The sequence below is a fragment of the Charadrius vociferus genome, unplaced genomic scaffold (genome assembly GCF_000708025.1).
Source record: "Charadrius vociferus isolate BGI_N301 unplaced genomic scaffold, ASM70802v2 scaffold332, whole genome shotgun sequence".
Classification (NCBI taxonomy): Eukaryota; Metazoa; Chordata; class Aves; order Charadriiformes; family Charadriidae; genus Charadrius; species Charadrius vociferus.
The window spans coordinates 2,023,129-2,034,327 of record NW_009647418.1 but is presented as its reverse complement, the minus strand read 5'-3'; the positions used below and the strand labels follow the sequence as shown (position 1 = coordinate 2,034,327).

The 11,199-nt window shown below is 41.5% G+C and overlaps 2 protein-coding genes across 2 annotated transcripts in view; one reads left to right on the top strand and one right to left on the bottom strand.

The window, feature by feature from the left end:
* SETD8 (SET domain containing (lysine methyltransferase) 8) overlaps positions 1-3,262 on the top strand; it is a 12,151-nt gene extending 8,889 nt beyond the window's left edge. Inside the window, exons 7-10 of the mRNA XM_009880338.1 lie at positions 132-216; positions 553-612; positions 1,724-1,914; positions 3,052-3,262. Coding sequence (XP_009878640.1) covers positions 132-216; positions 553-612; positions 1,724-1,914; positions 3,052-3,262 — 547 coding nt within the window. The remainder of the gene's footprint in view (positions 1-131; positions 217-552; positions 613-1,723; positions 1,915-3,051) is intronic.
* A 4,306-nt stretch (positions 3,263-7,568) lies between these two features.
* Positions 7,569-11,199, bottom strand: part of RILPL2 (Rab interacting lysosomal protein-like 2) — a 4,720-nt gene continuing 1,089 nt past the window's right edge. The window contains exons 2-4 of the mRNA XM_009880337.1: positions 10,530-10,681; positions 8,090-8,200; positions 7,569-7,593 (exon numbers count right to left, since the gene is read on the bottom strand). Of these exons, the coding sequence (XP_009878639.1) occupies positions 7,569-7,593; positions 8,090-8,200; positions 10,530-10,681 (288 nt within the window). The remainder of the gene's footprint in view (positions 7,594-8,089; positions 8,201-10,529; positions 10,682-11,199) is intronic.

Genomic DNA, 11,199 nt, shown 5'->3' with positions numbered 1-11,199 from the left:
CCTATTCATATTGATCACCTTTTAACATACCAAACTGAAAATAAAAATTTCTTAGAGACACCTCTGTCCTAGAGGTGTAACTTCACAAATAGTCTGAAATATGCGTGTTCTCTATTTTTCTTATCCCTTAGAACGCAAGGAAGGACACCAAATCGAAAAGTGACAGATTATTACCCAGTTAGAAGAAGTTCCAGGAAGAGCAAATCTGAATTGGAGGTAGTGCTTCTTGTTAAAATGACATTACTTATAATGTTGCCAGTTAATTGAATGTTTGAGGAAGTGCATAACTATCTGTAATTGGTTTCCATTGGCCAAATAACAGTACTTCCAGTGCACAACACTACTTGTAAGGACATTCTTAAAATTAGGAAATGCTGATCCAGTCCTTCAAGGATAGAATCTATCTGCTTATGTATTTTGAGGGCCAAAAATCTGTCTCTCTAGCATTCAGTTTTGCTGGAAATGTCGGATAGTTTTTCCTTTTAGCTATAGAATAAGCTACCAAAACTATCAACAATACTGTGGTTTTATTTGTTCTTGTTTCTTCTGCAGACTGAGGAGAGGAGAAAAATAGATGAGCTTATTACAAGCGGGAAAGAAGAAGGAATGAAGGTAATGGCAATGCCAACCTGAGTAGCCGTGTACTGTTTATACAGTATCTTGCTGTTAATCTGTTTAAGCAGAAAGTAGCAGAACTCAGTCTCAGAACTGCTGCAGTTCCTCGATAGTAAGATGAAAGTGCAGCAAAGCTGGAGCACGCTGTCTTTCCTTTTGGATGGGCGATATTTGTCTCTGAAGAATATGTATGTGCAGCCTCAGCCAAATATATTAAAGGGCCTTTGTAGTCTTTACTGAAAATGCAGTTGTTCCCTTCAGTATCTCATTTCTTAGATTAGCTTCCAGAAATGGGGGTAGATATAGCATCTTAATTGTCATATGTTTTAAAGGTAACACCCATATATACTGTCTGTATGGTAACAAATTCTCTTAGCCTATTTAGAGCTAGTTGCTGTGGGTCTTCATTATGGCACTTGGGATAATGGGTTGTACCGGTTTTCCTTCCACTGCTAGCAAATACTAGTTACTGGGACCAAGTGCTTACCATTTGGGTTACTCTGATCACCCTTTTTAGAACTTAAAGCAGAAATGGCTCCTGGAAGTGCAGAAGAGCTGTGATCATTGAAAAGCAGCAGCCTGCAATTCATACTGTCACATCTATGACAGTGATATGAGAACTTCCTTGGAGTTGTCCAAGGAAGTTGTCTCCCAAAGGGGGAGGCAGGAATAATAAACTATACCGGTGGGTGATAAATGTAGTTTCTGTGATTGATCTTTCTGTTCCTCTAACTTCTTAACCTGTGCATGCTAATGGTGATGATGGTGAACCTCAAATGGAAAAACTTACTGCCTCAGCTAATAGGTAGTTTAAAAGCAAAAATAGATAACTATTCTCTGTGTACCGTTTATTTAAAGTAATTCTTAGTTCTTTGATTAGAAGGCTTTGTATCAAAATACCTGGTAACTCAGGGTGCATCCCAGACTCATCCTGTATTTCTTCCATGATGCTGTGCATTGTGGTTCTACAGCTCTGTCTGTGATACACACCAATACCCTGCTGTAGCATCTCTTAACGACAAGTCACTCATTTCCTAGTAAACAGCATTATTTCCAGTCATGTGAACACTTTCTTATTTCTCAGCTGATTTTCTTTTCAACTCAACAGATTGATTACATCGATGGTAAGGGGAGAGGAGTGATCGCTACTAAACATTTTAATCGAGGAGAATTTGTAGTGGAATATCATGGGGATCTCATAGAGATCACTGATGCTAAAAAGCGAGAAGCTGTGTATGCTCAAGATCCATCCACAGGCTGCTATATGTACTATTTTCAGTACCTCAGCAAAACGTACTGGTAAGCTTCTCTTCCCTTGAGTGTGATAGTTGAGTGATAGAGGCTTTGAATGTTGCTAAGTCTTTTCTTGTTCTCGTGGAAAAAAAAAAAAAAAATTAATGGGAACCATGAATTAGGAAATCTTTTTGAAGCTCTGTCATAGTCCAAGAGCCTCCTATACCTCTGGACTAAAAGGAAAGGTAAGTGACTCAAAGCCCCATTCTCTGAAGTACAGCACAAGCTATATGGACAGTTGTATCTGCTTGGATGAGACCTCTAGTTCTGCCTGAATTTATTATCTTGTAAAATTAACTATTTTTCCTGAGTTGCAAGGATTTTCTTGGAAAATCAGCATGGACAAACTCACTGGAAGAGAAACGTTTCCTTCAGCTGTCTTTGACTGGGTCTCCTTTTTTCTGTAGTACCTGACACTCACCCTGTGTGCATACTTTATCCCTCTATTTGCTGTGTCATTTGCCCCAAACTCCAGTTCTCTCAAAGCAACTACTTGGACTACCTTCTTTCCTCCTTGGCTGATGTTACTGGATACTGGAGTGCGGGTCACTTAACCTGTATATTAATTACCATGAAGCACCCTATCTTCTAAATTTCTGACTGTCAGTCTAGATGCCATGGTGACAGCTGCCATAACGATTCTTTGTGCAATGAAGGGCACTAGAGCTTTAGGTCTCTGCAAGTTGGGCATGTAGTATTTAGGCATTCTCAGCTTTCTGTGTGAGTAGAGACTCTTGCTGGCTTTCTCAGTGGATATTACTTAGCTTGGACACAGCTTTCTTGAGGGGAGGGTATTTAAGGTATCAAGCCTTTCTGTTCGGTGTTCTACATCTGGATTCTGCTATTCCTCCTGAACAGTTGAGAACTGCTTGGAAACAGGCAGCTCAAAAACATAGTCCAAAATTTTCCATTTTCTGGGTTTTGTGCTAACTTAATCTCCCAGAATTGCTTTAGTTTACCTACATTGCCATATTATGTGCTGTCTGTTCAATCATATGAGTATTCTGTAATGTTCTGGGTTTCCTTCATTTTTCAAGCCTTCTGTGGATTCCTGATTCTTCATCTGATTTGCACTTTGTTTTTTATCCACAAACGCGACTGCGTGATATGCAGCAATCCTGCATTCTGTTCTTGTTCTTTCAGTGTTGATGCTACAAAAGAAACGAATCGTCTGGGAAGACTCATTAATCACAGCAAATGTGGCAATTGTCAAACAAAGCTTCATGACATTGACGGTGTGCCTCATCTCATACTGATAGCTTCCAGAGACATTAAAGCAGGTGAAGAACTGTTGTACGACTATGGAGACAGGAGCAAAGCTTCCATTGAAGCTCATCCATGGCTGAAACACTAATTGATCTTCTTTGTCTGGGCTTGATGGTTTTTTTTGGGGTTTTTTTGGACTGAGTGCTCTACAAGGAGTCAGTGGATGTGTGATTTTTTTTTTCCTATCCTCACTTCCCTCAGCTTTCTTAGTGGACTGCTTATGGTGTTCTGAGCTCCTTAAAAACTACCTTTTTGCTTTGCAGTATTTAAATACCTATTACAGTTTTCCAGGCAGGCTTGAATAATTGATCTTAAATTGCCAAAACTTTCATACCATAAAAGGAAACCCTCCGTAAAATTTGAATACTTCTGCATAGTGAGCAGTACCACTTGAGCGTGCAGTCAAAGACTTGCACAGAAACTTAATCCCTTGGGTCGTGCTTCTGCTTTTGTAATGAAATCTCACGCTCCACTTTGTGGGGTGATGAACTTGGCATTAGCTTTACGACAGCAGATGTACTTCTGTACTCTGACTCGTACATCCAGTGGCTTGACTGCTTGTCAGCCTGCTTTTTACAGCCCGGTGCTGACAGGCTTCTCTGAGGTGGATGTGACTGTTTCTATCATTTTCAAATAATTTGTGGTAGGGATCCAGTTCTTCCAGTGTCGTATCTCATGTTGGCAATGAACTTTAAATGCACTGGCGCTGAGGGAAATGGATGGTCAAACTGGCTACTTTCTTCAGAGAAATGACTCCAAGCCAAACGAGGGTGGATTTTGATAGACTGGGTTGATCCTGATGGGAAATGTGAAGATAGAACTTCACAATGAGAATCAATGTTTGACATTTTGACATTACTTATTTTCTAAAATTTAAGATGGTACCTTTTTATAGTTGATGGCTGATTCTTGGAGGTGTCTCCCAGAGGATTTTAAAGAAGTAAAAGAAAAAGCTGTCTCCAAAAAATTTTTTTATTACCTTCCTATGCTAATTAGCCACATCAGAAGCTATTTATTTACTGTGAATGCTTGAAGTAGAGCATAGCGTTTCCAAAAATAGGAGTCCTCTTCATATGCAGCTTCAAACTGTAATGATGGAGTTCACGCAATGAAGAAAGTAGATTCCTTATTGCCTGGTCCTGTAGGTCTGTCCAGCATCGTCTGGTCCCACTGTCTTAAATGGGAGTTGAGCGCTTAGCATCTCGCGGATGTTTGTAACGTTACTGTTGGAGAACCAAATTTGTGATATAGGCGGGCAATACAATGCAGGTCCTTTATGTTAAAGATGAATTCTTACCAGTTGGAATTTTTGCCAAGGCAGGCTTGGCATGTGTGTAGATGAAAATGGCTGTGAGCCATCAGCCACGCTTGCTGCTGGAAGGTGTCAGCAAGGGATCTGTGGCTCTGTTAACGTCTTCTGTTCCTCATGTCTTGAAGGCTGCTGCTGTTCCAGCTAATGCCCTCTAGGACAATCTTATATGCTTGCCTATGTGATAGGTCAAATAGCAACAACATCCTGGTTGTATGCTCCAGCAGCAAGAGAGGTGGCTTAGTGATGTATTTTTTAAATTAAAAACTTGAAGACAATGTCTCTGTAAAATAAAGAATATATTTATTATTGATGAAGTGGCTGCTATAGTACCTGTTTCCATTGCAGATCATTAGCATTTTGAAAGCAAGCTGTGAAAATCATTAGCCATTAAATGCGTTATATTATTTACCACTTAACACAAGGCAAGCTCATCGGAGACAGCCTGTGTATATTTGCCATTTCTGAAGAGTTAACTGGAGACCTGTTATCTTACATGTACCGAGTTACAGGTAAGGTTTGTTGGCTGACTTATTTGAGTTGGCACAGATTTTTTTTTCTCTGGTCTCAGTAACAGAGACTACAGCAGTGTACAGTGTCCTGTTTTACTAGAGCACTTCCCTGAAGTAAAAAATGGAATAAATGTGTCTTTTTTTTTTAATTATTTTTTATTTAAACATTTGCTTGTTCTCTATCAGGTCAAATAGCTTAAAACCTCTGTTCTTCAGCATCACTTTTGTAAACAAGAGAGGGGGAAGATCTTTCCCAATTTTACATTAAAAAAATTGTCTTCTCTGAAACGCTTAACTGGTAATGGAGTAGCACTGCATCGGAAGATGGTAATAAAGCTGATGTTGCACTGAGTATGTATCCTTTACTTTTCTAGGAACTGATATATATATTTTATATATATGTATATCAAAATACTTTTCACAGAAACATGCCATTTGAATTTTTATTCCTGTGCCTTGTAGGAAGGTTTCATCTTCTAACAAGGTGTAAAGCACTTAGCAGGGAAAGATGCCCCTGGGTTGGCAGCTAAACTGCTTTTGTCAGGCTCAGGTGGCTTTGCCAGGGGCAGCGGGGTTTCTCTATCAGGCCTGTAGCCTCTTCTGGTGTAGTCATAGCCAAGGAGTTTGCTCCCTTTTTGAGAGAGCAGCTGTGCAGCTCACTTGGCACAGAGTGGATGCAACACTGACGACTTCAGAAAAAGTCTAGCCCAAAAAGGTTGAGGTGTTCTCCTGTCTGCTTTAACTGGTGAACTCCCACTTTTTTTTTTTTTAATCTTTTAATAAAGAACATCTTAAAAGGTAAACTGCGAAGAATAATTGCAGTTTTCATTATTGTCTCCTTCAACTAACTGCAAAGAGTGGCTTAGGGCTATGGCAGTCTTCTGTGCCTCCATGGCAGGTTGTTACTTTTGCACGGCTCTGTTTAATCTGTGCAGTTCATTACCTGAAGTCATTTCATTAAGACTTAGTAGAGTGATTAGTGTGTTTTGGGGCATAATTTTCCCCCCCCCGGTTTTTAAGGGAGATGAGAAAATACATCCCTGGATAAACCATGGCAGAGGATGGAGTTCAGAGCACATGTAAACATCTCCTCAGCTCAGAGGTGTATCTGGGCTGTTTCTGATGCATGATTGATTGTTTGCTTGTTTCGTTCTTTTTCGAAACATAAAGCCTCTGCTAAAGAAATGTAGTAACTTCCTTCCTTGCTACCATGCTCTAGAAAATATATCACAGGGATATGGCAAAAGCTTATGAATATTTTGAAGATGGCAGAATTACTTTAGCCATTCTGTGCCCTGGCTGAAGCAGCTTGCTTAGGTCAGGCGTCTTCGATGTTGCCTTGCTAACGTACGACTGCTAATAAATTCTCTCTGAAAGGAGACTGCAGTTCTACCTTCTGCAAAGCCGTGCTCACATTGTGCATCTGAGCAGATGTGTGAAGTATCCTATATTTTTCATGCTGCTAACGTATGAGAGGGCATCAAAAGATTTCAGAGCCTGCTTTCACTTCTGAAGAAAGTAAGATCATAGTTTGATACCTGTCACTGCTCCTTTTATGTCTGTTCAAAGTTTTCTGCTCTGGAAATTCTACTTTTCTAGATGTGGATCCTAATTGGTATATTTCAAGCTGCTTTTCTGCTCCTCTGTTTGCCCTATATGCTTCCACTAGTGATAAATCTCATTACTGGAGCTAATACACAGCTTGTGACAGATGACTGAAAGAACAGAGCTTATGAAAAATACAACTGTCTACCACAGGAGATTTTTAGCTATCAGAAATGAAACATTTGGTGCATCTATTCCAGTTTGAGCACATCTGCACCTCTGAAAAGACATCAGCCCTTCATGTGGGCAGAGCACAATACAGCAGCTTTTCTTCCCTTGCTGTGCTCTTTGCCTCCATCCTTCATCTCGACCCCAAATGGTCGTCCCTGTGTGTGCAGGGGCTCTGCTGTCACAACCCCACTGCATCTTCCTTTGGTGGGATGGGGTGTGACAGGCTGCTGCCTGCTGCTGCCCGTGTATCGCCCATCTAATGCAAAGAAAGACACAGCACAAAAAGCAGAGCTGGGGTTTTCTTCAAGCAGTTCTGTGTAAGATAATTACTTTCTGTGTAAGAGTAGTGGGGACTGTGATCTGGATGGGTTCTTCCTTCGTTCCCAGTGCTTCACTATGAATGCACTCATGAATGGCATGTAGATCTCTAAAAACATCTTCATTTTGCTAAATCATTTGGGCTGAGCACTTTGATAAGTGGACAGAATAAATAAGTGGTAGTACAGATCATCACAGGATCTTTTAATAAGAATAAAAATCACCTTTGTATAAACATTTTTTTTCTACGTGTGGGTAATGTCTGGCTGGAATCTAAGAAATACAAAAAATGTCTGTCTTAAACAGTTTCTAAAAAAGCAAAGTAAAATCTATTCCAAAAGAATATTATACAACATAATTTTTAGAAGATTGCTTATTCTCTACAGTAGGAGTGATGCTTTTTCTTCCAATCATTGACACCCCTAATGCCTTAGAGGCTCTTGTCAGTGCCATTTCTGAACAGGAGTTCTTGAGGATACTCATTTTCCATGTTTAAAAGAGAACCTAAAAAAAAAAAAAAGACAACAAAAGGGAAACAATAATGTACAACTGGAATAAAAGGAACATGCAGTGAGATGGCTCTGTCAATGTGTTCTGCTATTTCGGGGAACTTTAGGGACGCAGCCGGAGCTTGTGGGTACTGCATACAGCTGCGGCATAGAATGTAAACAAACCTCCAGGGACAGCCGGTATGTTCCCACAGCGGAGTCTTAATGTGCTAGCAGGGGAGGCAAGTATTGCATAGTTTTGTACTGAAATGCTTATTTTTTCCTAGAAAAAAGTGACGCCCCGCTTGCCTGGGTGGAGGTTGCCTTCCTGTGGAGCGCTTTTTTTTCCACAGGAAAGGATTTCTCTATCGGGTTTTAATTTTACAGGGAGAGGAGGAGAAAACAATATCCAGCCAACTAGGCCAAAGTTCAGAATTCATCCCTGGATTCACTAAGTCTGAAGTGTGCCATATTCTCCCATATTCTGCCCAAAAAGCTGCAGACAAACTTACAGCCGTTTGATGATTGTCTTCTCTTCGCTGTCCTTGCTGGTGCCAGGGCTACTGCCACTGGCCTCTTTTTCCAGTTCTTCAGTTTGGTCCCTTCTCTGTGAGATGATCCCACTAGGAAAAGAAGAGGGTTTGTTTATTTCTTGTGGGTTTGTGCGTAGCGTGGCATTTTTGTCTATGTTATACCCTTCCCATGGCAGCCTAGGATGTGGGGGAATGGGTCTTCACAGGACAGGTATGGCAGCCTGGCCTATTTCTTGTGATGAATTGCTCTTACTTTCCTTAAATATTGCAAGGTTATTTTGCTTAGGCTATGCTTTAATGAGAACACTGAAAAAGTAATGAGCTGTCTTCTCCACAGATGAAGAATGGCGGAGCATAACAGGAGTGAAAGGGAAGTGTAATCGCACATTGGATTTGTACAAGAGTCCAAAGAAGGGTGCAGACACAAACTGTGAATTTCTGCATGGGTGGATGTGTGGTACCTTCAGTACAGCCACGAAGGCTCACACCACGCAGCTGGGAACAGATGAGAGATTCCCAGCTTCCCTGCAAGGCAGGTGCCTGTTCCTCTTTCCATCCTACAGAGAAGAAAAGAAAGGCTTTGCCCGACCTGTAGATTTTGTCATCCTATTTCAATGCTGCTATGCTCTACAAGGTTGTAACGGCCTACTTTAGACAAAAGCTTCAGTTTTACCAAAGGATGTTTTCCCTGCTTGGAATTGAGTTAAATGTTACCAGCGTGCATACCGCACTTTGTTTTCACAGCATGCCAGTTTACTGTCCTGAGCTGACCTCATTTATCTGGAGAGCTGAGTGGATCAAAGCTTGTGACTGCAGTAGCTGGAGGCTGAAAGTAACTAAGCAACACTCCTAACGAGCAACACTCGTTTGAACCTTGGAAATAAAAATACAGGAGAGTATCTAGAAACCGGTGTGACATCAGACGTGGGACAATTCTGAGGCAGATTCTCCTCTTAGAGAAACAGGACTATGAGCTGTTTGGTGACACTGCAGATCTCTAATATTTGCATGATAACTTCTACTCAGAAATCATGATTAAGAATGTAACCCCCAAACATCATCAGTAATTTTAAACTATTCTCTGGAAGGATGTCAGTTACCTTGTGCTATATAGAACTCATTTCCAATATACGCTTAGAACATTCATTTATCCTCTTCCCCTGCACAACTCCGCTTTATGACTGTACAGTTAGAATTAGGATTTTTATGGGAACATTTCAAGGGAAGATGGGTTTTGGCTTAAGCTGTAATGCTGTACGAGGAGATAACCACACAGAATTACATGAACTGAGAAGCTGCCTTGACGCACTCTGTATGTGCACAGTGCTGTGACTTAAATCACTCAAAAATTGAAAACATTCACACCGTTAATTTTTAACTTGGCCTGTAATAAGCTGTGTAACACCACTGGGAAATCAAAGCAAGAAGCCATTCCACTGGCCGCGCAGCAACAGCAGGCAGCTGAGCTGGGGAAGCGGTGCCTCTCGGTGCTGCGAGAAGTGCTGTCGAGCAGTTTGTAAACTGGCTTATTGGATTTAACTTTAACTTTTTGGCTTAACCTGCCTGTTAGAGACAAGGCAAAGGGCGGATTTACTGCATCTAAGAGGTTGTTGATGAGATATTTCAACTGAAATCTAAGGCGCTCAGACATTTTGTGTCTAGATAAGTAGTTTCTTGCCCCAGAGTTTATAATACAACCTGATGATGGGGCAACCTCATCAAGCACCAAGAGCAAAACCCTTTCTGTTTCCCACCCTTTGGCTCACACTCATTCTCCCAGGCTGGTCCCTTCTGGAAAGACCAAAATCCTTCTCTGAAAGCATTTGTTTTGCACAGTTTGAGTGCCTTACACAACCCTCTGTTGGCAGTCTTAAAAAAAAACCCCACAGCTTATCTTGAATGATGATGAAAGGCCCTAATATTCTGCTTTTTAGATCAATGCCAAACCCTCTGTGGGGGGCAGAGTAGATAAGCTAGTGTCCCCGACAGCAAGCTGGAGGAGGAAGGAAATTTTGACTAAAGCTGAGATGGAAACCCCCGTGCTCTTTGGTACGTAGCGTGGCCTTAGACAAGAACGAGACGTGTGCAGCTGCTATGACTGCACAGACAAATTCATCTGCATGAGAACCAGCCTGTGTGGGGAGAGGGAGTAATGGTGTGTAGGCTCACGGCGGTACAATTACGGGGACAGGCCGCCAACTGCACAGCATAAGAGGGAGTTTAGTTTTAAAATTACGTTGCATAGAGACTTCATCATTCCCCCATTTTTCTCTGCTCATTTGTAGGCTCTTGGGAGCACAGATGTCTCTCGTATGTGTGGACAGTGCCTAGCCCAACCTAGGGGCTCAAACCTCCGATTGGGTAAGCTCCCCAGATAAGAAGTAATTATTATTTGTTCTTTGCTGACTTCACCATATACCTTTTATAACACTGTAGCTCCTCTTGCACCACAAGAAGCTGAGCTTTCAGCTGGTTACGCTCCTGCAATACATCTCGCAGCTCCTGTAATGTGAACCGAGGGCGATTTGGATCCGTGAGGTCTATTACCATTTTATCTGGTCCAAGGCTGAGCTGTAAAATAAATGGTGGCAGTCATGATCTCGTAACCTGTCAAAACCAGGGCACTCCTAGCATTAAACCTCTGAATTTTATAAATATATAGTAATTCTTAGAACCAGTATGAGTTCATCGCAATCCTGATTTTTTTTTCCAAGCAGTTAGTTGTAGTTTTTCATATTATTTTTGTACGTCTTTGGTGCCTGCGTTTTCCAGCCAAGTATAGGGCCCAACTGCGACAGGCTCTGACCACAGCTAAAATCAACCTCTCTGTCCCAAAGTTTGCGATCAAGACTGCCAAGAAGCTGCTTTAATCTGCTTTTCTGGTGATGAGAGAGCCTGAGCAATCTAATGTCACACCAAAACTCTGCGGCAGAGAGGCGAGAGCCGAATTCTCTTTTCCTAATTTAAGACCTTTGCGGTAATGGCTTTTTTTCGGTCCCAGACATCAGTTTCCCACGCGCAGAGTAACGAAGCTTTTACCGTTTGCACAGACGGCGAATTCTCTTTGCGGGGCCGGTGCTGTGACGGCC